Genomic DNA, 26,319 nt, shown 5'->3' with positions numbered 1-26,319 from the left:
TGGAGGACACCAGTTGTGTCTTTTCTTGTCAAATCAAACTGTAATTGTCCCTCTGGCAATAGAACTAACTGCAAGAGTTTGAAGAACTTGTGTTTAAAACTACTGTTAAGAGGCTCATTGCTCAGAGCTGCAAACACGAAATTAAACAAATCAACTTTTCACGTCATTTCCACACATTAAAGACTGGATTTCATTTGGAAATACATTTTTGACCAAATACGTAAAATGAAATGTATGCAGGACTCAACACAGAGGTTTAGTATTTCTCCTAAGTATATATAAAAATGTTAATGTTTTTGTTTTAAAACACCACACATTTCCTCTAGGTTTTATTTTTCACTAATTCCTTGACTCTCTGTGACCTGATTTACTCATGCTGTGGTTGTGTTTAGTAAGTTAAAGATCCAGGTGACAAATCAGCCGTTTAATCACCTTAGAGGTCATTTTTACAGCCGCCATTAAAGTAGATTTACCACAATTCAATGACGTAATGGCACAAAGGCAGGCACTGTCTCATTATTAATGGTTTTGCAAGCACAGGTCACTGCACTGACAGATTTTCATAGACGTTTGCAGTTAGCAGGGGTGTCTCCTTAGTTTTGTTGGTTTAAATTTGAAAGATTTGAGGCATATTGATCTAATGTAACAATCCTGCAGTGACATGACACTGCAATGTAAAATCCTGCATGGAAAACATAGCTTTTATTATTTTCAAAAATGTTAATATTTGTAAATAGTCTTTTAGTTCATCCCTTTCTCCGTGCTGTTACTTGCACATTGAAAAATAGTCATTTAATATTAGACAATAGGCATCATGACTTCTATCAGTGGAGTTTTGTTGTACCCTGATGTTTATATTTACAGCATTTTTCAGGGACCATGCACAAAGAAACATTAATTTCAGAGGAGAAAAGATGCATTGTACCAGAAGTAGCCATCAGCTCATTTCTGTCTGTGGTCCCAGGGCAGTTAAACAGATACATACACTTAAATTACAAGAGTACAAACACAATTAACAAGCAACATCCCATTTCATTAAGACCAAAAACAATAAAAAAGATCACAAACCTACTCCTTCCATTTCCTATCTCATAGATTTATTAACAGTTTTTAAATTCTATTGATTAATGTGTGATTGCAAACTTCACAAGAGCGATTGTAAGAACTAAAGCCATCATTCCCAGCTGTCACCGACTGCTGCTTAGTCCAGAACTCCTTGCTTCAGTTTTCATGGGACCCCCTTTGATGTTAGCACTGGTAACTGATGCACCAGCTGCACCAAAGGTAGATGGCAGAAGAAAAATATAATTCTAAATGAGTAACATATTTCCAAAGCAGGTCACTTGTTTGAGTCCAACCTTGACCATATTTGTGTTAGCTTCCTTTCTTTTTCTGTCTTTATTATGACAGCCTTCACTCTAATACTGTAAATCACACAGTGAAAAAAACTCTTTTAAATCAGGACTTTGTTTTACTTTTTATATTACAGGACTACTTCAGTTGTAATAATCAGTTAATTATTTCCTAAAATTTGCATCCTCTCTTTTAAAACAACTTCCCACCAAACTTTGCTTTTCCTGCTCTGTGCCCCTGCCTGGCCCCTCCATCAAAAAACGTCTAGCCCCACCCCTGCACTAGAGAAGTTGGTCAACCTTAAAACTATGTGTTTGACTCATTTTAAAGTACACCGGTTTTTGTTCTCGCTCTCTGAACTGCCCTTTACTCAGTTTGTGCTAATTTCACACCAAGACTTAGATGTTTACATCTTTTCCAAACGTTCTCTGCTTATTTGTAACACATGAGATTGTAATGTATAAAATGTGAATTACATTACACATGTATTGATTTCACAAACCTCCAAATGCTTAGAAAATGTAAATAAATGAAAAGCAAACTACTGTGATAAGGACGGTTTTGTTTCTGTGTGTTTGTTCCTGATATTATATTACAGCCTTAAGTCCTGTCACATTACACTGTTGTCAGGCTTTTGCCAGTGTTTTCAACATGTCAGCCAATTTGCACGCATGGCTGTCCATTGGCTGCAGTTTGATTTGACAACACACACACAACTCCATGGGGTGCCAAAGAGCAAATAAACTACCAAATCCAAGAGGGGTTTTAAGGTTTAAGGCTTATGAGAATAAACACTTAATTATGGAAAGTTTCCGAAACATTTTTTGCATTGCCATGGAAACACTTTCCATGACTTAAACCTGGCATGTCTTAAAATGATGCTTTGGGGCACACCATGCATTGAAAACTGATATAGCAAGCTCTGGACCGAACACAAGCATGTAATGACACTCATTCATATTTCCAATGGTTCTCTCAGCCAGAATTTCTCCTGATCCAAGTCCTTTTATGCTTAGCAGGTTAAAATTTTAGGACAGTGTGCATTTATATTTCTTTCCCTGTCATAACCCATGTAGATTCTTCTTGCTAAATCCACCAAGCGCGGCTTGTCTCGTCTCCTTTAATGCAACTGCTGAGTAGTGTTTTTTTGTGTTGGGTTCATTTACCAAATTACTTTTAATATACAATCTATCCATCAAAGATTATAAATAATTTCATCCATCATATAATTACAAGTTACAGTTTGTTGTGGGGAGATTAGAGTATCCAGTTACATTATGAGGAAGAAAAAACTGAGCAGCAGTTGTTCATCCATTTTGTTATCAGCAATCGAAACTGCCACCATTGATTAATGTAAAAGTCTATGAATGGTTGCCACAGGCCTGATGCTGCTCACATATCAAGTAAATCAGATCTCTGCTCATTATCATCCATCTCCCTCCCTCCACCTCTTGATCAACCTAACATCCCACCAACACATGCTCACACCACAACAGTAGAAGCATGGGACTGTTTTTTTAATTGCTATGAATTGATGAGACAGCCGCTGGTGTTGCCACAGATACAAGTCATTAATGTTACCCCCTGCTGGATACTGTAAGACCAACTGAGAGCCACACAAACACAGTAAACACACACAGCATCCAGTTCAAGAGTCTCCTGTAACAGAATAGTTGCCATGGGAACTGCTGATATAAATGAATGAGATGTGATGTGTGGTGCTGTCTGAGTGTAATAGCAGGTCCAGAGGAAAATGAATAAATGGACATGGCGTTGTTGGCCATCCATCAGCTATCTCCATACACCATCTGTCACCTTGATCTGACTCACACACACTTTTCAGTTCAGCTTATCAATCAGAGGAAACTTGGCAAATACACAGCATGTCTTAGAGTTTTAATATAAGTCAACAGAAAATAAAAACAGAACAGATCACGCATGTAAACATACAGAATTAAAAAGCAGAATTCTTCAGCACATTACAAAAATATCATATTTATGGAAAATAAATAAAAATATATAAATGTAAATAAAGATGCCACATAATATGAAATGCTTTAAACTAGCACAGTAGAGCCAATGATGTTTAAAATTTAGAAAATTTTACATAATTTTGACTTTTTGGGGCAATGATAATGCAATAAATCTATTTAAAAAAAAAATAAAACAGAAAATTAAAGTTTGGTTTTAACTAATAAATCTCTTGTATTTGGGGTTTTGAACAGTTTCTTACATAAAACAGGACGTTAGATTTCCACACTGGATTCTGGGAAATGATTACAGATTACAGATGGCTGATTAAATTTGATATTTCTCCAGATTTTATCCTCTCTTCAGTGGGTAATGACCACTCACAATAAATTTATCCGGGAGACCTTCCATGATGCACTGAGCAGCGTTTTTCACCGTCCTCTCTTTACATGCCATAGCTTTTGTATTTTGTATTTCTCTTCAGCTTCTTTTTAGCAGCAGTTAACCGTGGCCTGGTTGTGTTTGTTTTAATCTTTGTCCTGTCTTCTCAACCTACGCCATCCCTCCTGAGTCTGGTTTTGTTGTTGGTCTGATGCTGTTAAGAGACACTTCTGATTGGTTCCATCACCCACCACCTCGCGCAAGCTCTGAGCATTGGATTTAATTAAACTTTGATATAACTCATTGGTTTCCTTAGCTGGACAATTTGTAATGAATTTAGCATGATATGAATTGGACTAAACTGGATTACACATAATTGGATCACTTGAAATTGGAATGAATTGGATTGTGTCTAAATGGATTGCACTGAACTTTATTTCTTACAAGAAACAATCACAGCTTTAAAGTTCCAGTGTGCAACATTTAGTATAATCCACTGGCAGAAATGCCATATAATAATAAAAACAGTGAATTTTATCAGTGAATGGTATGGATCACCTTTCTTGCCCTCATGTTGTATCAGCTTGTTTATACAGTAGCTAAGCAGGAAAAAAGGGAAATACTGGATCGGAAGCAGCTCTTTGCTTTACACAATGAACATTTTAAAGTAGGTTGGGAGTATTTAGTCAGCTGCAATTTGTGCTGATAAATGTCACTATATACTACACGACAGACCCAATCAATTCCAGAAAATAACAGTGCATAAATGTTAATAGATTGAGGGTATTATTTAGGATATAGTGGAGCATGATATTGCAAACCCATGACTTGGACTTAATTTATTGCAACCAAGGAAGCTGCAAAATTGAACACTAATTGACTTGTTGGAAAGTAATTCTACTGGGACAACATTTTCTGAAACTGCTTAATTTTAGGGAGAAATAAGTATATAAACTAAATTTTCTGTCTTAAAAAATCTATTTAAGTCTTACATTAACACAAAAAAGTTATAGTCAGTTTAAATAGTTAGGGAGCTCATTGCAAAGTAAACAATATTGCAAAACCCTCTCAGATAAACAGAGGTTCGTATATTTAAGATCAAATATATAAAATGCTATTTGATGACATGGATTGACATTGTAGTGTGGAGCTTTTTGGGCTTAGGTGTAAGCAGGTTCTTATTGCCAGCAATATTCTATTGAATGTTTAATTCACTTTTTATTGCTAATATGTTCAATCAGTATCCTACAATTTTCCTTCTACAGAGTAAAACCAAATATTACCACAGAACAGAAACCAAGTCAGAGCTGAGATTTATCAAAGGAGATTTTGGACTCAAATTAAATGAATTAGAGAATATCAAGACAATTAGCATCCATATATAAAATCCAGTATTTGGTAAAGTTAAATGAAGCTTTTAAATGATTTTAAGAGGTTAGCTTGCTGTCTCAGTTTTGTTTCTCACAATTACGCAAAGAAGAAAAGATAAAATATAGGAATTAAGAAATTAATAAACATTAACTGATTGTTGGTTTACAGTTTTTATAAACATATGTAGAGGTTTACCTGAGGTTTACCTTAAATCATTAACTTAGTCATTTTCTGTGCTAATTGATAAAATACATCTGGAATATATGTAATCACTGAGTAGAAAAACTATATATTCGTACATTTACATTTATGTGTGAATTCTAAAAAAAACAGAAAATTTTTAACTGCTGAATATCTGACCATATTTTAAATTATGTTCTTTCCCACATGGATTCAGTCATAATTTATGTCATTAACTGCAGAAAATACAGTAAATACATGTGTTTAAAGAAAGCTGGTTATTTTTAAGCCAATGAGAAATGGCTTCAGTCCAAAAATGGTCCATTCCATTCAATACTCAAGCATGTTAAATCTAAGAATGTGAGTATTTTACAGAAGGAACAGTTTATTTTTGCTCCCTCATCATGTAAACTATGTTGGCAGTGTCCAGCATTATCAGCCTTTTCAGCCGACGCCCTGCTGACAGCTCATGTTTAGTTCAGTGTAACGCTGGGATCACCACACGCGGCAGGACTGCGCTCCTCGGTTCATAACTGATGAATCAGGACAGCTGAACGCTTTCTGGAACTCCTCATAGTTGCTCATCGCTCCAATAACTCTGCAGGGATACAGTCATGATAAAGGTCAGCTTGGTGATGTGTCCTGTGTGTGTGTGTGTTTGTGTGTGTGTTTGTGTGTGTATGTCCTCACCTGTACTTTGGTGGACTGTGGGCTCCGTTCTGGATCTGCTCCCTGGCTGCTTCTGGTCTGTATGAGTTACATCGCACCTGCATGGAACAAACATGCAATATTGAATACTGTCTGCTTGACTCTTAAAGATTATCAATACTTCCTGATGTACAGTATACTGTTGCAAAGCACATCCTATTACGCACTATAAGCATCTGAACAAGAACACAGCAGACGACCTGCTCGTTTTTCTTTTTTTTAACAGTATGTGGCTGATCAACATAAAAAAAGCCTAGAATTTCTTCACTAGAAAAGAAAAACTATCCAATAGAGACACAATCACAAATTTGATGCTACGAGCTGACATCTGCACAAGAATTGTAATATACTAATCTAATACTGATCCATCGGCATATAATTCACAGATTATATCCTAATTATATCCTAATGTATTTGTATTTGTAATGTATTAATTTTTATTTTAAATAAATTAATAACTCCTCATGGAAATAACAACTTGGAGGGTTCCCATTAACATAGCTGCACTGGGCATCATGGCTTATAACTTTCAGAATGGAAGATAAAATTTAGAATAAGAATGTCTTTGCTGTCATTGCATTAAAACATTATACAACTAAACCTTTACAAGGTGCTCTGAGAATGCAGAAGATACACGTAGGCATCCTTGAAATTTAATCAAAAGAAGGGAGTCATTCAAATAATTCATGTTATCAGAGTTGTCTTTCTGCAAGATTTGATGATGTGGCATCCAAGAAACTTAGGAGTTAGGGATCTTTGACAATAAGAAACATCTAATGGCTTGTTGCCATGGCAAGTGTACATCAGACAGCAAATCATTGGAACATCTTCTTTGTACATTTCTAACAAATTTAAAGTAGTCCTACATCATCCTTTAATGCAAATTATTAGATTGTATCAGCATTTAAATTATCAGAACATCTTCCCAGTGTAACTTTTGAGCTAAGAAATAACTGTTTCCTGTGATACTAGAGGTTTTATATCCAGTAATGTGAACAGAGCAGAAAGATGTTAGCCTTGGACTTCTCACATCAGTATTAGTGATGTGTATCTGCAAGACAACCTTCTGGCTGACCTAACCACCTCGCATTGTGCCATTTTAATAATCCATGTACACCAGCTTGCTGCATGTATGAAGCCATAGATATGATTATACCATCTTTGCTAACATCTATGATGGTAAAGGATGACATCACAGGCCTGCCATGCCTGCACACAGTAGAGCAGCAAGTGCAAAAACCACATCAATTTTCAAATTTCAATAACATTTACTAAATAAGTTAAAAGTTGACGTGATCAGTTGCAGTTGTAATTCTCACTCTCCAGCACATATTTTACTGAATTATACTAATACATTTTTTAATTTGCATCCTACATTTTACTTTATACAATCTTTTTTCTTTTTCCAGAAATAACCTCAGCTTGCTTAGCAGCAGATATAGCTGCTCGTCTGTATTTGTATGTGTGTTCTTACATGTGCATAGCTGAGGAAGAAGAGTTGATTGTTGTTTAGTTCAACTCCTGGCAACAGGGGCTCCTCCACACCTCCTCTGCTCTCATCCACCCACCGCCTGTACGCCTACATGCAAACAGAAAAAGAACCATTTTTCTTATCTTGACTTCTTAATGGCTGCAACTAATGTGATTCATCCTGAAATACTGACCACACTGCAATGAGTTTTTGTAAACAAACAAGGTTAAAATGTCTTCCCTTTCAAAGAGTCATTTGACAGATATTTTCTTGAATCACAAGTCATACCCTGAATGCTTCTCTTATCCCCCCATTGTCTGCAATGTTTTCCGCCAGAGTCCTCTTACCGCGCACCTACAGAACAAAACAAGCACAAATCATATGTGTTCCTGTACAATCTTTACAGAAAATGACACAGTTTCTGCTGGAAATGTGTAGTCACAGGTTTTCAGCTACTTGTGACACTATGATTTTCCATACAATCATTTTTCTTTGGTAAATACTTATCTTAACTTATCTTAAATGGACCATGACCATAAACAGTTGTCTTACATTTAGGCCTGCCGCGTCCCAGTAGTAGTCATTATACTGGTCAATCATACACTGAGTCTTCTCATTGAAGGCAGTTACAGATGAGTTGCTCCACCACTGGTCAAGATTTCCATTTTTGTCATATTTGCGACCTATTAAAAAAAAAAAAAAAACAAAAAAAAAAAACAGATTTTTTAGTGTGTTAATATTTTATTTTTTTCCCCCCATAAAGATTCATTTGTATTGAGGACTGTCTATTTATTTTTACCATTATTGTCAAAGCCATGTGTTAATTCATGTCCAACTATCACACCAATGGCACCGTAGCTTAAAGATCTGAAAATCAAAGAGAAGGAAAGGACATAAACCACAAAGATACTATGTGTGTGTGTCCATTTTCAATACTCACTTTCTGTAACGCAGGATTGAAGCTAGCATACATACATAAATAAAAAATAAATAAATAATATATATATATATATATATATATATTAAAATATATATATTAAAAGCACTAACAACTAGCAAGATGTTATGCTAACTTGAAGACTTTACTCCTTCAGTAACTCTTAATCAGATCATATGAAGACCAGTGATGAGAACAACAAACTCTCAGGTTTTGCATCAGGACTCTTGGGATTTTTTTCTTTGTCTTTTTCCTTTGTTCATCTAAAACTGACGTTTTAAATGTCCAGTTTTAGATACTCTTCACTTGTTGCTGATAGCTCTTTAGTCTTTTATATTTCACTTGTCCAGTTTCCTCGTGACTTTTTAAAGACTCCCTGCACACCCATATTAAGATGCGGCAAGTTTTCTGTCAATAACTCGTAGCTCCAATACTTTAAGTAAAGTCTAAAAGACCTACACACCCTAAACATGGAGAAATATTACTTGTATACACAGTATATTCTAATGCGTTGTTTTTCATAAAATATTTATTTAAAACTTCCTTTATTAAACCTAAAAGAAACTTAATCCTAAAAGAAATAAATAAAGCTGGCCAGTAAAGCAATGGTGAAGCCACATTAATCTAGTGCTGGTACACTTTTCATTTTCTCATGTATTTTACTTTCAGGTTCTGTGGAGCACAAAGCATGAAATTCTGCTCTCTGGACAGGTTGTGATTTCTATTTAAGGGCTCATGCCAGAAAAATCCTGCAATTACTGCTACTGAATAAAGCAAGAAGAAGTGTTTCTTTGGTCTGCTAGCAGAGCATGTCAAATTAATTTAATCTCACCTTGGATACTCTTTTCCCCAGAAGAAGGGTTTTTGAAGCTCTCCAGCAGGGAATCCTACAAAAAAAAAATGATAAAAATGATAGTTTAATCATTTTTATGTCTGTGAATCCATTTATTTATAAATTTTTTATGAAAAAAAATAATCCCCCCTCCATGTTGGCTTGAGTGTTAATGAATAAAGTCTAAAAATAGTTGGGAAGCAATAAATATAAAGGAGGATGCTTCTCACAAGGCCCAAATTTCTCTGTTGTTCTAGAAAATTGTGTATTCTTTATTATTTTCAATAATAATATTAAAATATTAATAATATATCCACAGTAATGACTGTGTTTCTCTGAGATTAATCCTCAGTCTTACTGATTTGGTTTGTTGAGGAACTGTAGAACGCGTTCACCGTTGTTGGATTTGTAAACCACCTAGAAAAAAACCCACAAACAATAAAGCATGTCAGCGAGGATGTAAAACACAATAAACTGACACAGTTTTAACAAACACTCACTCTGTTCGAGGGACGCTTTTCCGAAGCCAAGCGATATCTGACTGGGCGATGAACTTCAGAGTCTGCATCACATTACCATAGTAATCCTTCTCATTGAACTGCAACTAAAACAGACACAAACACAAATTTTTAAATTTCTGGAAGTTAAACCAACTTAAAGGGATAGTTGGGTTTATTTTAGTTGTGTTATACAGTCATTTTAAAACTAACAGCACAATGAAGTCAGCAAGAGTTCATACAACCCATCTTCAAAGAAACTAATTTCCAATTTAAAGTATAGCTATTAAGATTTTTAAGTTGCTGTACAAACCTGTTGTAAATCTTCATTGAGGTAGGTGTCATTCAAAATGAACTCGGGGTACCCAACCTTAGCCAGGACTGCATGAGCCTTGAAAGAGACATGGTGGTTTAAACATATCTGCATTACCAAGAAAAGATGTATCAGATTCTGAGGAGCTGATGGTGAATAATGAGTGAGTTTCACAAGAAATCGGGAAAGGAGGGGAACCAGGAACATTAGCTTGAGAACTTTTTCTATCTATCAAGGAAACTGAGAATTTCAGATTCTTGAGGCAGTATAGATTTCAGTGGAAAAAAAGAGGATTTTTTTCATTATGCTTCAGCAGCTGGGATGAAGGAAAATGGAAACAGTAAAAATGAGGTGACTTATCTAAAGCAGCAGTCTGTTCTAACCTTTTCAATGGCTCTTTTCTTAGTCGGTTCATCCATCCAGTTGTTTTCCTTCTCCAGCATATCAATGAACGCCCATCGAATGCCCTTTATCAGCTCCTCCATCTAAGTACAGCACAAGACTATTTCTAAAAAATACATCCACAGTGTATCCCTGGGCTGTCTCTGGGTGATAAGCATTTGTTTTACATACACACAAAAATGAGCAGCTGAACAAATGTTAGGAACGCACGCACCATGTGCTTCTTGTCCTCCTGGAAGTGCGTGTCAACAAAGAGGCGCCCGGTGGCATAAACAATTGAGTTCTCAACGTAGTTGACACACTTATCCCAGCGTGCGGTCAGCGAAGTGGTTCCCGTGGTTACCTGGTTGGGGTGCAAAAGTCAAACAAACAAGGTGACATTTGTCCCTACCTCTGAAAAATCTCTAAATCCCCCTGAAATATCCCTACAATATTCTCTTGTTGGTATTCTTTTGTTTTGAGATTTAAGTGCTGCCAGGTGTGAGCCAATCACTGATTGGTAGACATGCATCAGAATGAGATTCTGGAGCGAGTGGTGATCCAATATCTCCAGAATCTATCGCTTAACTCCATCCTTGAAGATGTCAATTTCTCTCTCCCACAGAGCTATGACGTGTTCTCAAGTTACACAACATTAGCCTAACATGGACTTTAAAAAAGTCATGCAAAGAAAAGGACACAAAAGAGAGCCCTGTAAGCTTTAGAAGCTTTATCATTGTCAGAGCATAAGAACTTTTTAAAGTCCATAACAAGTGATGACAAAAGGTTTTTCTTAAATTTCTGTAGATAATAGGGAAAAAAAAACTGAGGAAAATACCGAATTATTTTGATATTTTTATTTATTTGCTTCACTAAATGAAAATAATTTAAATATAGTAAGCTAAAATATCATGCAATAAGAATCATTATTAGACAAAGAATACAAAATGAAGCACAGCTGAATGTTGTATTAGGCAGGTTTGGAAAACTACTTCTGTTAAATAGAGCCATCTGTTGGTCCTTTCTATAGATGCATGTAGAAAAACTGATAAAGTGTTGGTCATATTTTAGCACATTATTTAAAATTCAGAAAAAATATAAATAAAACAAATCTGGAACAAGAAAGAAATGTATATTAAAAATCTGAATATGTTGTGTGTAATATTGTGAGAATATTCAGGCTAGATTTGTTCTTTCAAACGATGTCCAGACCTGCACTAAACCCCCCAAAACCTACGTCAGCTGGTGTTTGTCATATAATGTTTGCCCAAGTCATGGGGGTGATCTTAATCTTCTTTGTGATATTTAATCAACCTCATATATGCTGTTACCTACCCGAGCATAGTCGAGATATCTGTAGAGGAAACGGCGGCTCAGAGTGGTGATCCTGGAAAAGACAGTCCTCCACTGGACATAGTTAGCCACCGTTCTGGAGATAGAAGGAGACATCCATTAAAATCTGATCTCATTATACATTAAATGCGTATGATGAAAGAGTAGAGCCCTCAAGCTCAATGTAGGCGTGTGTGTATGTGTGTGTGTGTGTATATATATATATAATCTTCCTATTTTTCTGAAAATATGAAGATTATAATCTAAAAATAGTGAGGTTTTGGACTGCTGTAACAAAGCAGGACATTTAAAAATCAAATTAGCAAATCATTTTATTGATGAGATCAACATGATTACTGCTCCATCATAGCAATCATCTGATAGTGTCTGTATACAATAACAGTCCAAAACAGCTTGATTAACCCATTCAGACCTAAATCTAAGATTTAAAACTGCATTCAAAGTCCTGAAGGTTTTAGTGAAATTTTAAACTGTCCACTAAAACCTTTGTTCTTAACATCTGAGGAAAGATATATGGAAATACACTTTTAAAGGTCCCATATTATACATTTTTTCAACGATTTCATATGGGTGTCAGAGGTCCAACATTGTTTTCAAAGTGTATTACAACCCAAATTCAGCCTTGATCCTTGATGAGTGGTGTCTGTCCACGCCCCTCTCTGGGAGAGGTTTGCTGGGACCCACGCTGGGATTTCAGAGGGCAGGTTCAGCTAGCTGGGGGTGGGCCAATGGAGGTTTCCACTACTAGGGGCAGTGGTTATTTCCCCTCATGAGGTCACAAAGTAAATGATCTCAGAGTCACCCGCTGAAAAGTGGAGCAAGCAAGTGAGAGAGGTGAAAGAATTCTCTCATTTTTGGGCCTCAGCAGGCTATGAGGACACGCATGCTGCTAGAAAACCTTTAGAAAGTGAATTTTGCACAATACGGGACCTTTAATAAATAATAGTTTGAGATGATGTTTTGAAAAATGTGGCTAGAGAATGGACTATATCAGCTATGAACGTCTTAAAGTGTCATTACCTCGGATCTGTGGAGTCGATGAGTTTCATGAGGTCTTTAAAGTACTGCGGCGCTCTGACGATGACAGGCTCGGACGAGGAGATGGTTCGAGATGGATCGTCTTTAGTCTCAACCACGGCTTTTACAAAATCCAGCCAGTTGAACTGCAAACACAGAGATTTAACTGACTGGTAACTGCTGACTTTGTTAAATGTAGTTTCAAGAAGTGCATACACTCTCCTTCAGGAATTTCATTTTATTCTCATTTCACTGCATTTTATTCTTGGTTGGCTGCTAAAAAATAAAGGGAGCTAGCAAACAGTAATGAATAGAAATTCATCTTCTTTTTTCTACTCATAGTTTTTCATATCAATGTTTTCTTGTCCACACAATTTCCCTTTTCAATAAAAATGAAGAACATAACATACAAATACAATGGCAATAAAGCACAAAAAACACTTCAACCTTTTCTTTCTTGTCTCTCTCTAGTAAATAATCATATTAATAATAAATGTGCATGTATTTAACTTACCTGTGGTATGGAACGCTGCAGGCGAGACAGGGTGTATCTGTTGTACATGCTCTCGCTGGTGCGGTTTTCGTAGGGAATCAGGATCTGCAGACACAAAGACCAGCGTCACTAAAGAGACTGATTTTAAATTTGTACATAGAATCATTTTCCTCTACCCTGCTGGCAAAAGTCATGAATCATTATCATATTTCACCGCTAATATTGCCATTTTAATTAGGTCAAGAGCCTTTAGAAAGCCATTCAATCATTATTATACATTAACAGGAATTCTATTCGTCTAACTGATGTCCTTACATGAGCTACTTTGGTCTCAAAGGCCAGAGCGTTCTCCATCTGGGTCTGTGCTGCTTTCTGTGTGGCCCCCAGCATAACGGCAACGTCCACCATCAGACTGAGCAAAGCTGCGCGGTACTGGACAGAGTCGCACAGAGAAGACAGATTAAGTTTTTAAAAAAAAAAGAGAAAATGTCATCTATTATTACAAACTGTAAGTTCATGGATGTCAATCAAGCCAGATACATTAGTGCAGCTGCAAATATATCAAATTTTCAGTATTTATAATTAATATTTTACCTGTTTAAAAACAAACATAAAGTGATTAACATCCTAATCTCCATTTGCTTATTACAGTGAAACACTTTTGCATACTCTTTGGTATTTCTGAATACACTGAGTTTGATAAGACACTCCCTCCTGATCTTAACTGGTAATATTTCCTGTGACAAAGGAAGGATGTTACTGCTGCAGGGAGAAGAGCTTTGATATCTCATGTAAGATGAGTTAACGATGAGGCAGAAACTCACCGCCTGAGCAGAGGAAGTGTTGGTGGTGTAGTCTTCCCTGGAGGGCAGAGACAAGGAGGCCTGATCGAGCTACACAAAGACAGACGCCACATGTTAGTGTCTGCTGCTTTCACATTTTTACTATTTTGTGACTTTTACTGCATAAATAAACATTTTTGAAGCTGTCTGCACACATGTCCATGTGTTTGTGTTTTTTAACTACAATGTACTGCATGAAGGATATAGAAAAGCCTTTTCTTACTTTCCAGGGGAATTGCATTTATGGTGGGTTTATGTGTCCAAAAATGAAATAAAATCTCAAACAACCTCTGTAAAATTTTTAGAAGTCAGTCTAATTTACTTTAACAACAGTGACTCATTAATATCTGACCTTGATAATGTAGTGGGAGGAGTTTTTGTCATCGGGGGAGATGTAGAGGCGAATCAGGACACTCTTGCTGTGCTGGTTCCTCATCTCAGCCAGTGTCTTCAGGAGATTCCACTGACTCTGAGACCACTGATAATCCCCACCAAGCCCATCCCCCACTACAGGCCACCGAAACTCAAGCTGTTTGAGGGTTTTCAGCATCGGTCTGGCATCGGCCTCCTCCAGTACAGCTTCAGAAACAAACAGAAGTAACAATATTTTATAAAATCTCATATTGCTGTTGCCTACTTTTGTGATGAGTGCTACTTAGCTTGTTGCCTCTGCAATCGATCAAATCTGCCAAATGGATCAATAGCTAATTCTAAAATTTTTCACACAATAACGTCCTCACAGTAGAAGATGATATAATTATTCCACCATGCAAAGCTGGTTGTTAAACTTACATTCATTCAGACAGGAGCGGTAGAGGATCTTAGCTTTGGTTACAGCCTGGAGTTCATCAGCATCTGAAGGAGCTTCTAATAACTCTGACAAAGAAAAAAACATTTGTAAGTATTCACAGTAACAACAGTTAGCAGTTCACAAGTTTCTTCCTTTTTGTTGTCATCTTTACAAATCTCTGGTTGTAAAATAAAGTTATGTTTCAGATTTTCTTGTGCCAGTGTCTGGCTCAACAAAAGACAAAATCATTTAATGTTATTTGTATGGTATCATGATAATATTCTTAAAAGTGCTCTCAGTGCTGGTTTAGCTTTAATTTAATTTTAATTACAAAAATATTTTAAAATAATGTGTGTGTATGTATTTTCATATAACTAAACAGTTTCTTTTCCTAAAGTTTTACTTTTTCCTGATAAGTTTCTGAGTAACATCATCCCAGGTGTGCCTTCATAACTACAGGATAGAAAACAGTGCTCATCCAGGTTTGTTTGGCAGAGCCAAGCTCCAAATCAGAAAGGACAAGGAGGTCAACACAACCTTTCAGCAAAAAAGGATTGACAGAGACTGATCACAGCCCTTTACTGAGAGTATAAGAGATTTGTAGATCCTGGCCAGTTAAAGGTTGGACTGGGGCCCCACTTGTCCCATTAGCAGCAAAGTCTTTAAAGCAAAACTGATCCTATGGCATAAGACTTCTCTCTTAAAAGTATAAGGAGAACATAAATATATGCATCCAGGATTCCCATGTATGTAGATTTTCTAGGCCTCCCATAGCATACTGTATGTTTATCAGGCCGTAATATTTTATAATAAGTGTTAGACTGTTAGAAATATCTGTTAGAAATGTCTACCCATTCATTGTGACAGGATCTGATCACTTCTCCAAATTTATTATTACAAATCTACTGGTATTGTTCTTACAAATGGTGGCAGTGTGGGATCCAGGCCAGTACAGGGAAATAATGCAGAAACTGACTGGAGCAAGATATACCAGGCACCACTGGATTAACCAAGTGGGGCTGTTCCAGATGATGGTAAACCTGGGTGGAGCTGATGAGAGTCCACCAAGTCCACTGAGCAAACGGACCATGAGGGGAAATGGGAGCAGGAGAGAGCGTGTCCAAAAGCAGCAGTGGAAAAGAATGCAGCACCAGTTCAGCCAGTTCTAACAGGAGGTTCGGTCAGAACATCAGGAACATCAGCTGGTGTTGCAAGGTGCATCAGCTGGTACCAGAATATTCTAAATGCCTACTCCAGACCCACTTGTTTCTCAACCTGTTCAACAAGTTTTGCAGACCTATGGAGTGGATCAGCCAATCAGATTTGTAGGGGGTCACTTGGCTGGAAGCGCCCAAAGATGCAGCCTTATCATGAGGATGAAGATATTGAAGTATTTTATTCGCAGCATTTCATAATTAGAATTGATTAAAATTACATCGATGAGGAATATACTGGGCTGCAGCTTAAGCATACTGCAATTTGCTAAGAGTAGTGAATTTTAGACTCCATGTATAGACAGGCTGATGTAAGGCACACATAGGACTAAGGAATGTCTTTGTCTGAAAGGTATATAATGATGCCTAACACATGTTTTCAGTGGGTTTCAAATTGGCCAGAGACCTCATAGAGCTGCAGATCTGTTTAAGATGTCCCTTTTTGTAATCAACCATAATTTCTTTTATACATCAAGCTGATGTCCTGAGTTCTCCCTTTACCTGAAAGAATTTTTGTTATTTACTACAAAATAGCATGATCCAGAGAAGATCTTCATATGATGAAGTCATCATATCACAGAAACGACTATGAAGACACCAGGACACCAAAAGAAGAAACGATTTTTTATCAAGGACAGTAAACTACAAAATGCCATCACAAACTATTTTTCAACATCATCTGCTTCCACAAAATAAACAACACAATGGCGTCACAACCCAGAAAGATGGTCACAACAATATCAAACATTATTTAAGAACCTTTGAGAGAACTGCATCCTATTGCATTTTGTTCCTCTTCTTAGTGGTAAGGCATGGGCTGCTTATGTCACCTGGGTTATGAGTTATGATAAAGTGAAAAGTGCTACTCTTGAACCTCTCATCCACTGTTTCAGACTGGGTAAGCTTTCATTTTTATCTCGTGCAGCATGTTTACAGTAAGTATGATTTCTGTTAAATGTGGCCAGGTGTACAGCCTAACTTCTTGAGAAAGGTTTTACCAATTGAACCCAGTTAAATGAATGGCATCACCAAACTGTGGACATAATCAAAGTCAACAGAAACATCCAGGTAAGATAATTCAGAAATGCACATTTTCCACAACTCTGCATTGAAACCATTTTAATACAATATCATAAGTCCTACCTGGGGCGTTGCCCCCTGGATGCATGTGCATCCGGTGGTGAAAGACACCAGGGAATATAAAATGGTGGGTATAGCTAGATCAGGTTATTGTAGTTGACCAGTTGGAGGAGAGTTGGGGTTTGGGAAAGTGTGCGTGGGGGTGAGGCTTCTTTAGCCTTTATTTTTACATCAGACTTAAAGTTTTAAATGGCAGATAACCTGTTACTTGCCACTTTGGGGGAGTGGTGGCATTTAAAGAACATTAGTCATCATGGCTGATAATGCAAGGAAAATATCATACACACCTTTAAGTCTGAGGTCAACATGCTGTCGCAACCAAGGATAGATGCCGTATGAGGATGAATCTTCAGGAATGGGGTTTTCCTTTAACCAACCTCCACAAGAGTAACTGTAGAAGTCCTGACAAGGGTTTACAGAGCGATCCATTTTGCTGAGAATAGACCCCGCTACAGAGATGAGAAAAAAAGTTTTAACAATAACAAACTTTTATAACTCATTGTTAAACCAAGTAAATTCATTTACTAATTTATGCTTACCTGCTTCAATGCATTCTGGGGTCAGACAGAACTCCTCCTGACTGGATTTTTGAGAGACTGAGAGAGAAGAAAGCAGCTGATGATGAGACTAAAACAAAAGACCTCTCCACAGTTACCGTGTCTCACATAGAAAGCGTGCAGTGGATATTTGAAATGACTTATCTGATTTGAAACGTCAGTTAGAGACTTTCTGTGGTCGACAAACCGAGTGTTTCACTAGAGAAGTGTATGAAGGTGCTTATTAACAAAAATCAGACTTCTCTGCTTCCTTCTTGCTAACAAGAGCTCATGAAAACCACAATTTCCTTATGAAGATTTAAAGATTATGTTACCTAACATGACTTTTTAAAAACTGCTTGATTAAAATCTTCAACATATAAATTTTAAAAATATTAAGATCTTTGAATTAAAGCAGTATATGCAGGCGCTTGTCATTTTTAATTTACATTGGCCAAAAAGTTGTTGAAAATAGCAAATTTAACTGGGAGTCCTTTAGCAGCTTGAAGTACTTTCCATCACAGGAAATTCATCTCAGTGATGACTCTGATCATATCTCTTTGTCAGTGTTTTGTTTTTGTTTTTTTGTTTTTTTTGCCAAAGTACAGCTGCTCTTTAAAGAAGAAGATCTAGAAGATCACTATAAGTTGAACACATAAGGACATTTTCTGTGCAGAAGCATGTCTCAGACTGTTTGTATAAACACAGGGACTGCCAACAATTTGAAAGAGGTGCCACAAATAATTTTTCGTGCCAAAACTGTAGCGGATGCACTTAACATTTTAAACCCTGAGTTCCCCCAATTGGTGTACTTTGCTAAACTGAGCCAAAATGGCCATTTTGGAAACCTTGCCAGAACTGTCTGAACAAAAATCCTCTAATTTTGTTCTGTTTTATTTTGTCAGAGTTGGCTTTTGCAGAGATATTGTTCACATATTGTTCTATGATCGGACAGAGCTGCAGCTGCATAATTCCAGTGAAGGTGTTTCTTTTTTTTCAGGCAAGCCTAAAACTTTTTTCATTTGTGCTCTGTGCCATCTTCATTTATTTTTCACCATTAACACATAAACTTACAAGTCTTCCCTACGACTCCCAATCACACACACAGATACAAAGTCAAAGTGAAACAATGCCAGCAACACTTTTGCTGCCATTTCAGATGAGGCTTTGCACAGAAATAGATATTTAGCAAGATATTTAATACATCCATACAAACAGAAACAATCTGAATAAAGGGATTAAATTACAAAAACCCCACAGTAACTCTGTATTTAAATAAAAATGACTCCTACACTGCATTCATGAAAAGATTGTGACGTGGGCAATTTTCTGCCCATTTTTATCCACAGTAATGGAAAGGCAAATAATTGTGCTATGACAGCTACTGCCTTACCCGTTGACATCTAGGTAGGTGTAATGGAAGAATTTCTTTTCCTATTACTTCATAAAAATATCAGAGTGACACAGTTGTGGCAGAGTTGGTACAAAGAGTTTCTCCTTATGTAACTGCTTTAAGAAAACAATGATTCAGCCAAGATATACTTCCTCTGTTATTTTTTGCAATTGTGCCGCTAAGGCTCAAAAGCTGTTCTTACTAAATTGTTTTATACTAATGTTTTGCATGAGATGAAAAATGTTACCCAATTCAGGGGTATGAAAGGCACAACAAAAGAAGAGTGCTGTGGACAGATGTTAATAAAGGAAGTCGTTAAATTTTATTCTTACAAGCAGAAATGGGGAATTATCAAATGGTGGTAACAGATAAATAAAAAAACCAAATATCACCACTATGGGTATCTCAAAGTCAGCCAGTTGAAAACAAAACCCAGGAATACTCAAATGAGTGAATGAAAACTGGCCTACTACTCTAAGATAAAAGGTGAAGTAGCTTCAATAGCTATGCTTATGTAAAAACTATACAATTACAACTACAAACTAAACTACATTTTAACTTTGACTATTCTAAACTAACTAAACAGTACAACTTTAACTCTAACAAAACAACTTAAACAGAAGCCAAAAGAGCTTTTACTTGTTATCAAAACCAGAAAAGAAAACAAGCCTATCAGTCAATAAACCAAACAAAAAACTAAACGAACCAGCTCTAACGCTGTGGGAAAAATCCTAATCTGTCCAAGCAAAATACCACCAGCTAAACACACGAACAAAGTCACCACGAGTCCAAACAAGCCAAGGACAAACTACTTGTGCTAAACAGTTGCCGATAAGGTCACAGTCGCCTCTGGCTTTATTTTCTGGCTGGTGACATCAGGGGCATAGATTGGACCAGTGATGATCCAATCAGAAGGGAGGATGCAAAGGCGTGTCAGATCCAGCCAACTCCAAGCAGGCAACAGGGGGCAGGTATTAGCATGTAGGATTAGAGCCAGGTGGCAGCAATGAGTGGCTTCCAACAACAATGAAGAAATCAGTGGTGATATTACACCAAAAACTGTCATGCAAGAGAAGCTCGGGTCACATCTGACCTGCAGTAGGTTAATGTTAGGTGTAAAAATGACATGGCTATGCTTGAATATAAATAAAGATTAAATAGATTTAAATTATTAAAGATCAGCATTGTGCCTCTTGTAAACTGTACAAAACAACAAACATCACCATTTCTCAATCTCTTCACCTTTATTGACAATTTCGCCCCATCGTCCGTTGTGTCCAATTTGTCTTGACTTAGGAGCTGCATGGTCACAACTCATCAGAAAGTACAGCTTTGCAGTATTTTACTTACTAAACTTGAGTAAAGAAGTACTTTTCTGCTACTTTGTACTACACAGAAATCCATTAGAGTTTACACATAAAACTTTTAAACTACTTTTATCCAATGTTTAGATTAACATCACAACCTTTGGCTGGAGCTGGATGAGATTTCAAGAATTAGTGAAGTTTTTCCAGCAATAATATACAGGTATCACATCATGTTTATCAAATGTATGGTCAAAAATGTTATATATATTTGGCTAAGTATTGCAGGCTCTGGTGCAAACAAACATTAAGTTCCTAACAGCAGAATAAAGGTGTTTTTAACACAAGCTCATTGTCACTTGTTTATAATCTTTTACAAGCCATGCGTAAAGAGTCAGTGCTTTCCAGGAATATATTTCCTTTTATACTTTTAAAACTGGGCTGCAAGCAGAACACAAAAAAAACAATAAACCACTCATTGTTTATGTCATTTGACACGCGACCACAGGTTTAGCCATTCATTTCCCTTCCTCGAAGGTAAGCCTCTCTAACCTCGTGTCAGAAACCACTTTTGTGTGACGTGGCTCTGTGCCAGACAGAGACTGCATGAAGCCATGAAGCGAGTGGACAGATTTAGGAACCAAATCCCATTGTGAACGGATGAGTGGAGCGTTACCGAGCTGCGCTGCAGTGTCTGACCTCTGAGGTCTGCTGCTCTTGTTGCCTGGCTGAAGCTGCCTGTGAGAGTTGCTTTATGTTGTGGTCACTTTAAGCACAAATGCACAAACTCATAACTTTAACCCTGTGTGACCTGCGTGGCCTGAACTAACTTACCAAACCCCCCTCCTCTACTTCCACTTCATCTCATCTGAAACCCGTACACACACACAAATATCTGAGGCTTCAGTGTCAGTGCTAATGTTCATAACTAAGATGCCAAAAGCAAGCCACTAACACAAATATGGAGGTAGACAAACACATGAAAGAGTCACATTTCCTTTAATAAAACCAAAACATATCAAAGCATCTACTTGGCATTCCTGTGTCTGGTCTTTTGCATGACCAGAGACTTGAGGAGGGTTTCCATTAGAGTGGGTGTGTGGGACTGCATCCATAGGCACATAATTACACTTCAGTGCCACCACAGGAATGCTGACTTCCCTCAATAACAAAAAAAAAAAAAAAACAATAAAAAAAAAAAAACAATACTTACCCCACCCCAGACCAGCACATGAGCCCCTCCCAGCTATGACCATCCTCACAACCACACCATCAAAACTACAGAAATTGTTTCCATGAATTCTAAAAGGAACAGTTTAAAATTTTAAGAAATAAGAGGATGTGGCTCATTTGTTTAGTTAAGCCTAAAGGCTTGAGAAATGAGGAAACAGCTGGCCTGGATCTCTACAAAGTTTTGCAAAAATTAATAAATAAATAGAAACTCCCTTCTATAAATTTCTAGATATTTAATTAAGGAAGAAAAAAGAATCAGGCTTCTTATCTCTGAAAAGAGTTCAGAAATAGTTTTAGTCACAGACGGACAGCTCAAATTTTCCATACTCAACTAAGATGCTTTATGACCTTTGGTTCATTTTTACTATAGACAGTGGTAGTGGCTATACTTCTTCCTCTCCAAAGACTTGAGCTTTGTTTTTGGGTGCACTTTTAAATTGTCCTGGTTATCTGAGATGTGTATGAACTTAGAAGTTTAAAACCTAAACCCTAAACATGCATTTCTTATCTACATGCTATGTATTTCTCAGGTCAGGGTGTCATTGCAGCCAACAGTTTTTGCAACCAAGTGATTACCCTCCACCTCCTTCCAAATTTCTCTCACAGAATTTTGTTAAACTGTCACAACGTGTAATCAATGATTTGATTTCTAGAATCTCTCGTTTTTGCTGGGAACCCTCTACATCCCAGTTCTATAAGAAAAGCCACGTTTGCACATTTTTTTTTACCAGCCTTGTGCTCTTACTCTCATCTGTATCACCACAGCTTTTTTCTAAGGGATCATTACTTTTGCTCTGACTAGATAATGTCAGACCTAGGTGATGTCTGCCTAGAATGGAAATTCACCTTTCTTTCCAGTTCTGCCCTCATCTCCCACACTTGCATCTTTAAACAAATATTGGTTCTGGTTCTTCTTGCCCTGCAATCACCATGAGCACTTCATTGTGTCACAAGCTGTTTCTTCTCTGGATGCAGGTTGTCACCCAGTCAGGATGTGAGCAAGCAAGCTATTTTTTCCCCACAAATTAGCACAATTAGCCTTTTCTCAGGCCCTATCTTATCATGCTTACTAGAAATGGGAGTGTGTCATACATTGACCTCAGGAGGAAGCTTATCTAAAACAGTTCCAGTTTTCCAAGTTTGATCAATGAGATTCTTGTGAGATCCCACTTGGTCCATGTTTGCTGGGTAGCTAGTTTAACGTTATGCATTCTGCGTCTGCGTCTGCATTATTGTCGGGATTAAGGTTGAAAAAGTTCCACAAAGGGGTATATTCTCCTTCTTAAGTTGTGTCTGCTATCCCAGTTGGTAAATGAAGAAAAATGATCAGAAAAGAGATCAAGTTGTATAACTTAAAGTATTGTTTTAAAGCAATTATATGAGCATGCGGAGGGGTAAAGGGGGCATTTATGCACAACTGAATCACCACAAGTTAGAAGAGAGATTAAATTAATGTGTAAATTAAGATAACTTTTGTATTATTATTAATTGTGCAGTCCTATGGGCTGTAATCTCAGTTACTGTTAGTTAGGGGGACACAGCACCAACAGTGATAGATCAGTGAAACAAAGATAATTTGACTCGACTTAATCAGAAAATCAACCACACATATGGAACATTGTGACTGAAATGTGCTAACGTGTCAGCATGAAACATCAAACTCACATATTGTCACATCTTTTAGTGAAATGTGAACGTATGTTATACTTGTATTTTTAGCTGGACAAGGAAAGAAATGTTTATCTTATCCTGGAGTATTTATCTACAACACATGCTTCTTAAAGAGTCACTCTTGATTAAAACTCATTGCTACCTGTTAAACAAACATCCTGCACACCACTTCAAATTCCTGCAGATAAGTTGACATTATAGAGCAAAAAACTAGAAATACATTAATTCCTTCACATTATTTCAGAGTAGTTTGACTCCTATCTTGCCTTACAGACAACATGGCTTTCTGCATTTGAATGTGGGTGTGTGTGAAACCTTATATGACCCAAAAATAGTTTGACACAAGTTACCAGCGAGCCCTCCACAAGGCTCCCACCAGTGTGCAGAGTGTTATGACTATAATCTGAGGACAGAGAGTGTACTGTGCTATACGTGGAATTCCTTACAAATTATAATGTAGGATAAAGGGAAATTTGTATTTATGTAAGTGTGTGTGTATTTGTGGACTTACCCAGTATGAGAGCAAGCAGCAGAGCAAAGCAGAGACACACACACATGGCCAGAGCTATCTTGTAGCGACGATTGCTGCCCTTCTCGGGTTTAACCCCACCACCACCTAAATGCTCCAGCTCCATGGTTTACTGTGTCACACACTAACACACATACAATAAAAAACAAAAACAAAACAAACAAAAACAAAAAAAAAAGCAAAAGCAAACAAACAAAAAAAAATGAGCCAGTCAAGTGAGAAAGTATGCACAGATCAAATAAACTCACCAAAAGAATAAGAAAAATAAATAATGCAGAAATTAAAATATATATATATATATAAACAAAATTAAATCCCAAAAAGGTGAGAAAAAAAATTAATTACAAAAGTTCTTTCTTTTGGCTCAGTTTCCCAATCTGTCTTGTTCTCTGTGCTGCAATATGTGAGCAGCTCCAATAACTTCACCCTTGGCTCTTCAAAATGTTCCTCCCATTGAAACCCAAACACTCCTCCTCTCCCCCAACAGTCCGCCCCCCTTCCTTTGGTGCCTTCAGGAAACAAAGACCACTTGTCCCATTGAGAAGAATGATAGGCCGTTTATTAAAAGTCATAGTTAAAACCAGAGCCTTATCTGTTGAGCATTAGCAGCTGCAGGTCCTGGTAATGTCTGAAACATGGATGCAAAATGTGTTTAATGTCATGTACAAACGTTTCTGCTCAAAACGTTTATCAGATCAGAGAGTCACTGGACTGGAACAAAATTAGACTCAAGCACAGCACGCTGATTACAATAGATTAATCTGATGATGATGTGGCCTGTAAAAACACATCAGCGTTGTTGTCAGAGGTCTTTCTTCGAATGCCCAGAGGTGGTGATGGTGGTGACACTCCAGCTCCTGATTGGCTGTCAACCTCCCCATTCTCTGTGGTAAGAGTTGTTTCTACACGCGCTCATTAAGGTTTGGGGTGTTGGCCACAAAGTCCATATACAGTCAAGACTTCCTGTGCTGCTAAAAAAAAAAACACTCATTCATCAAGTGGAAACACAGACCACAAAGCTATTGTTCACCATTATGACTCAAAGTCATTTGTGTCCCGTTTATAACTTATGGTGTTAAATCTCAACCGGCTCGGTCCAGGCTCATGAGTTTTGATTGCCTCTGCTCTTCTTTTAGGCTCCAAATCTTGGCTGCATTAGCTGTCCAGAAATCTATTGAAAAGCTTGACCACAGAGTCCATCTAATTACAATATAGTTAATAGTGGATTAAATTTGGGCCAATAGTTTGTTAACATGTAAATCAGTTTGTGTGATGTGCAAAACTTTTGATAATCTATTTTTTTATGCCTGCATACACAAAAAAAGAGAGTATTTTTTTATACAGCAGATGCATACAGAGCTGTAATGTTTGTCTTTCTTAGACAAAGTATGTATATTTATAGATTGATTTCAGAATCAAGAAAAACTTAAAATTTACATTTATTGTCAAGTACTGGAAGATAACCTGGATGACCACCAGGTGGAGGAAAGTTTGTTTTTTTATTTATTAATTTATTTATTCAATTAACATCATGGCTGGTCCCATGGTTAGTTTAACCCTGTTTCTCTGGTTTGTCAAGCAAAGAAATGTCTGTTCACATAAAAGTTTCTGGATAACTGCTAGTTTTTTATTTTCTTAATTCTGTTTTCAAGATTTCTAGTGAACAAAGAATAAAACAAAATGACATTTATTTGAAATGATGACAAAAGTAAGTAGTGAAAAGAAGCTTGTTAGTACAGATTTTCTCTGCTGTTTTTGTATTTGGCATTGTTTGTTTTGTACATCAGACAGGTACATACAAAACAATTGAATAAATAGCAATGTCAATTTTATTATGTAATCAATCATTCACAAAGCCCCAAGCAGTCTTAAATGACCCCCTTAAGGTATACTTAATGTTTTCCAAGTTCCTCCTTCTTATTTTCCTGCTTGAACATATTCCAAATATAGCTATGTCTGCACATGTTGTCAATACTATATTTAGTGCCACAGAGAGATGTTTGAAAATAGTTGTCCAGAAGCCTTTAAGGTAAAAGCAAGACCAAAACATGTGTGTCATATTTGCTGGTGACATATGACATCTATTACAGGTATCAGAAATTTTAAAATATTTATTTTTATATAGGTTTACTGTTGGTAAAATATAACCAGTGGACAACCTTAAATAGCAGGAGGCTTAATCTGGAACAAGATGTACTTTTATTTACTTAAATTAGAGCACTTTTTATTTTTTAACTATACAGGTGTCAGCATTTAGGCCAAATGTAATTCGCATTCTCCAGAGGTTGTAGCCTTAACCCAGACATTCCTTCTGTGCCATCATGTGATTGTCATTAGTTAGACTTTATTTTAATGGACAGATTATTGTAAAAGTTGCTACAGTCATTCATGCTCCTCAGAGGATGAAGC

The 26,319-nt window shown here is 36.9% G+C and overlaps 1 protein-coding gene across 2 annotated transcripts; it reads right to left on the bottom strand.

Moving 5' to 3' along the window:
• Positions 1 to 3,240: 3,240 nt before the first annotated feature.
• On the bottom strand, positions 3,241 to 24,578 carry phex (phosphate regulating endopeptidase homolog, X-linked). Of its 2 annotated transcripts, XM_041968785.1 has the most exons (23): positions 24,256 to 24,578; positions 23,893 to 24,034; positions 17,784 to 17,840; positions 17,532 to 17,693; positions 14,893 to 14,976; positions 14,453 to 14,679; positions 14,083 to 14,151; positions 13,574 to 13,690; positions 13,280 to 13,363; positions 12,769 to 12,911; positions 11,731 to 11,824; positions 10,631 to 10,759; positions 10,398 to 10,499; positions 10,015 to 10,092; positions 9,705 to 9,808; positions 9,563 to 9,621; positions 9,205 to 9,259; positions 8,235 to 8,302; positions 7,988 to 8,118; positions 7,724 to 7,789; positions 7,439 to 7,543; positions 5,947 to 6,023; positions 3,241 to 5,854 (listed from the first exon to the last, which is right to left on the bottom strand). In XM_041968785.1, the coding sequence occupies exons 2-23, from the start codon at positions 24,014 to 24,016 to the stop codon at positions 5,752 to 5,754; spliced, it is 2,238 nt and encodes a 745-aa protein (XP_041824719.1). In that variant the 5' UTR covers positions 24,017 to 24,034; positions 24,256 to 24,578; the 3' UTR covers positions 3,241 to 5,751. The 2 variants fall into 2 exon arrangements, with proteins under 2 accessions (XP_041824719.1, XP_041824720.1); XM_041968786.1 differs by lacking the exon at positions 24,256 to 24,578 and having other exon boundaries at positions 23,893 to 24,086.
• Positions 24,579 to 26,319: the final 1,741 nt, after the last annotated feature.

Source organism: Melanotaenia boesemani, chromosome 18 (genome assembly GCF_017639745.1).
Source record: "Melanotaenia boesemani isolate fMelBoe1 chromosome 18, fMelBoe1.pri, whole genome shotgun sequence".
Lineage (NCBI taxonomy): Eukaryota > Metazoa > Chordata > Actinopteri > Atheriniformes > Melanotaeniidae > Melanotaenia > Melanotaenia boesemani.
Note: the sequence above shows the minus strand (reverse complement) of the source record. Positions and strands in the feature narration are given on the sequence as shown.

Excerpts from the sequence above, each read along its gene's own strand:
- phex (XM_041968785.1), bottom strand. The coding sequence starts at position 24,016 with ATGGAGCTGGAGCATTTAGGTGGTGGTGGGGTTAAACCCGAGAAGGGC. Across the intron at positions 10,500-10,630 it reads AGGAGGACAAGAAGCACATG|ATGGAGGAGCTGATAAAGGG; the intron begins GTGCGTGCGTTC and ends TGCTGTACTTAG. Across the intron at positions 7,544-7,723 it reads GGATAAGAGAAGCATTCAGG|GCGTACAGGCGGTGGGTGGA; the intron begins GTATGACTTGTG and ends GTTTGCATGTAG.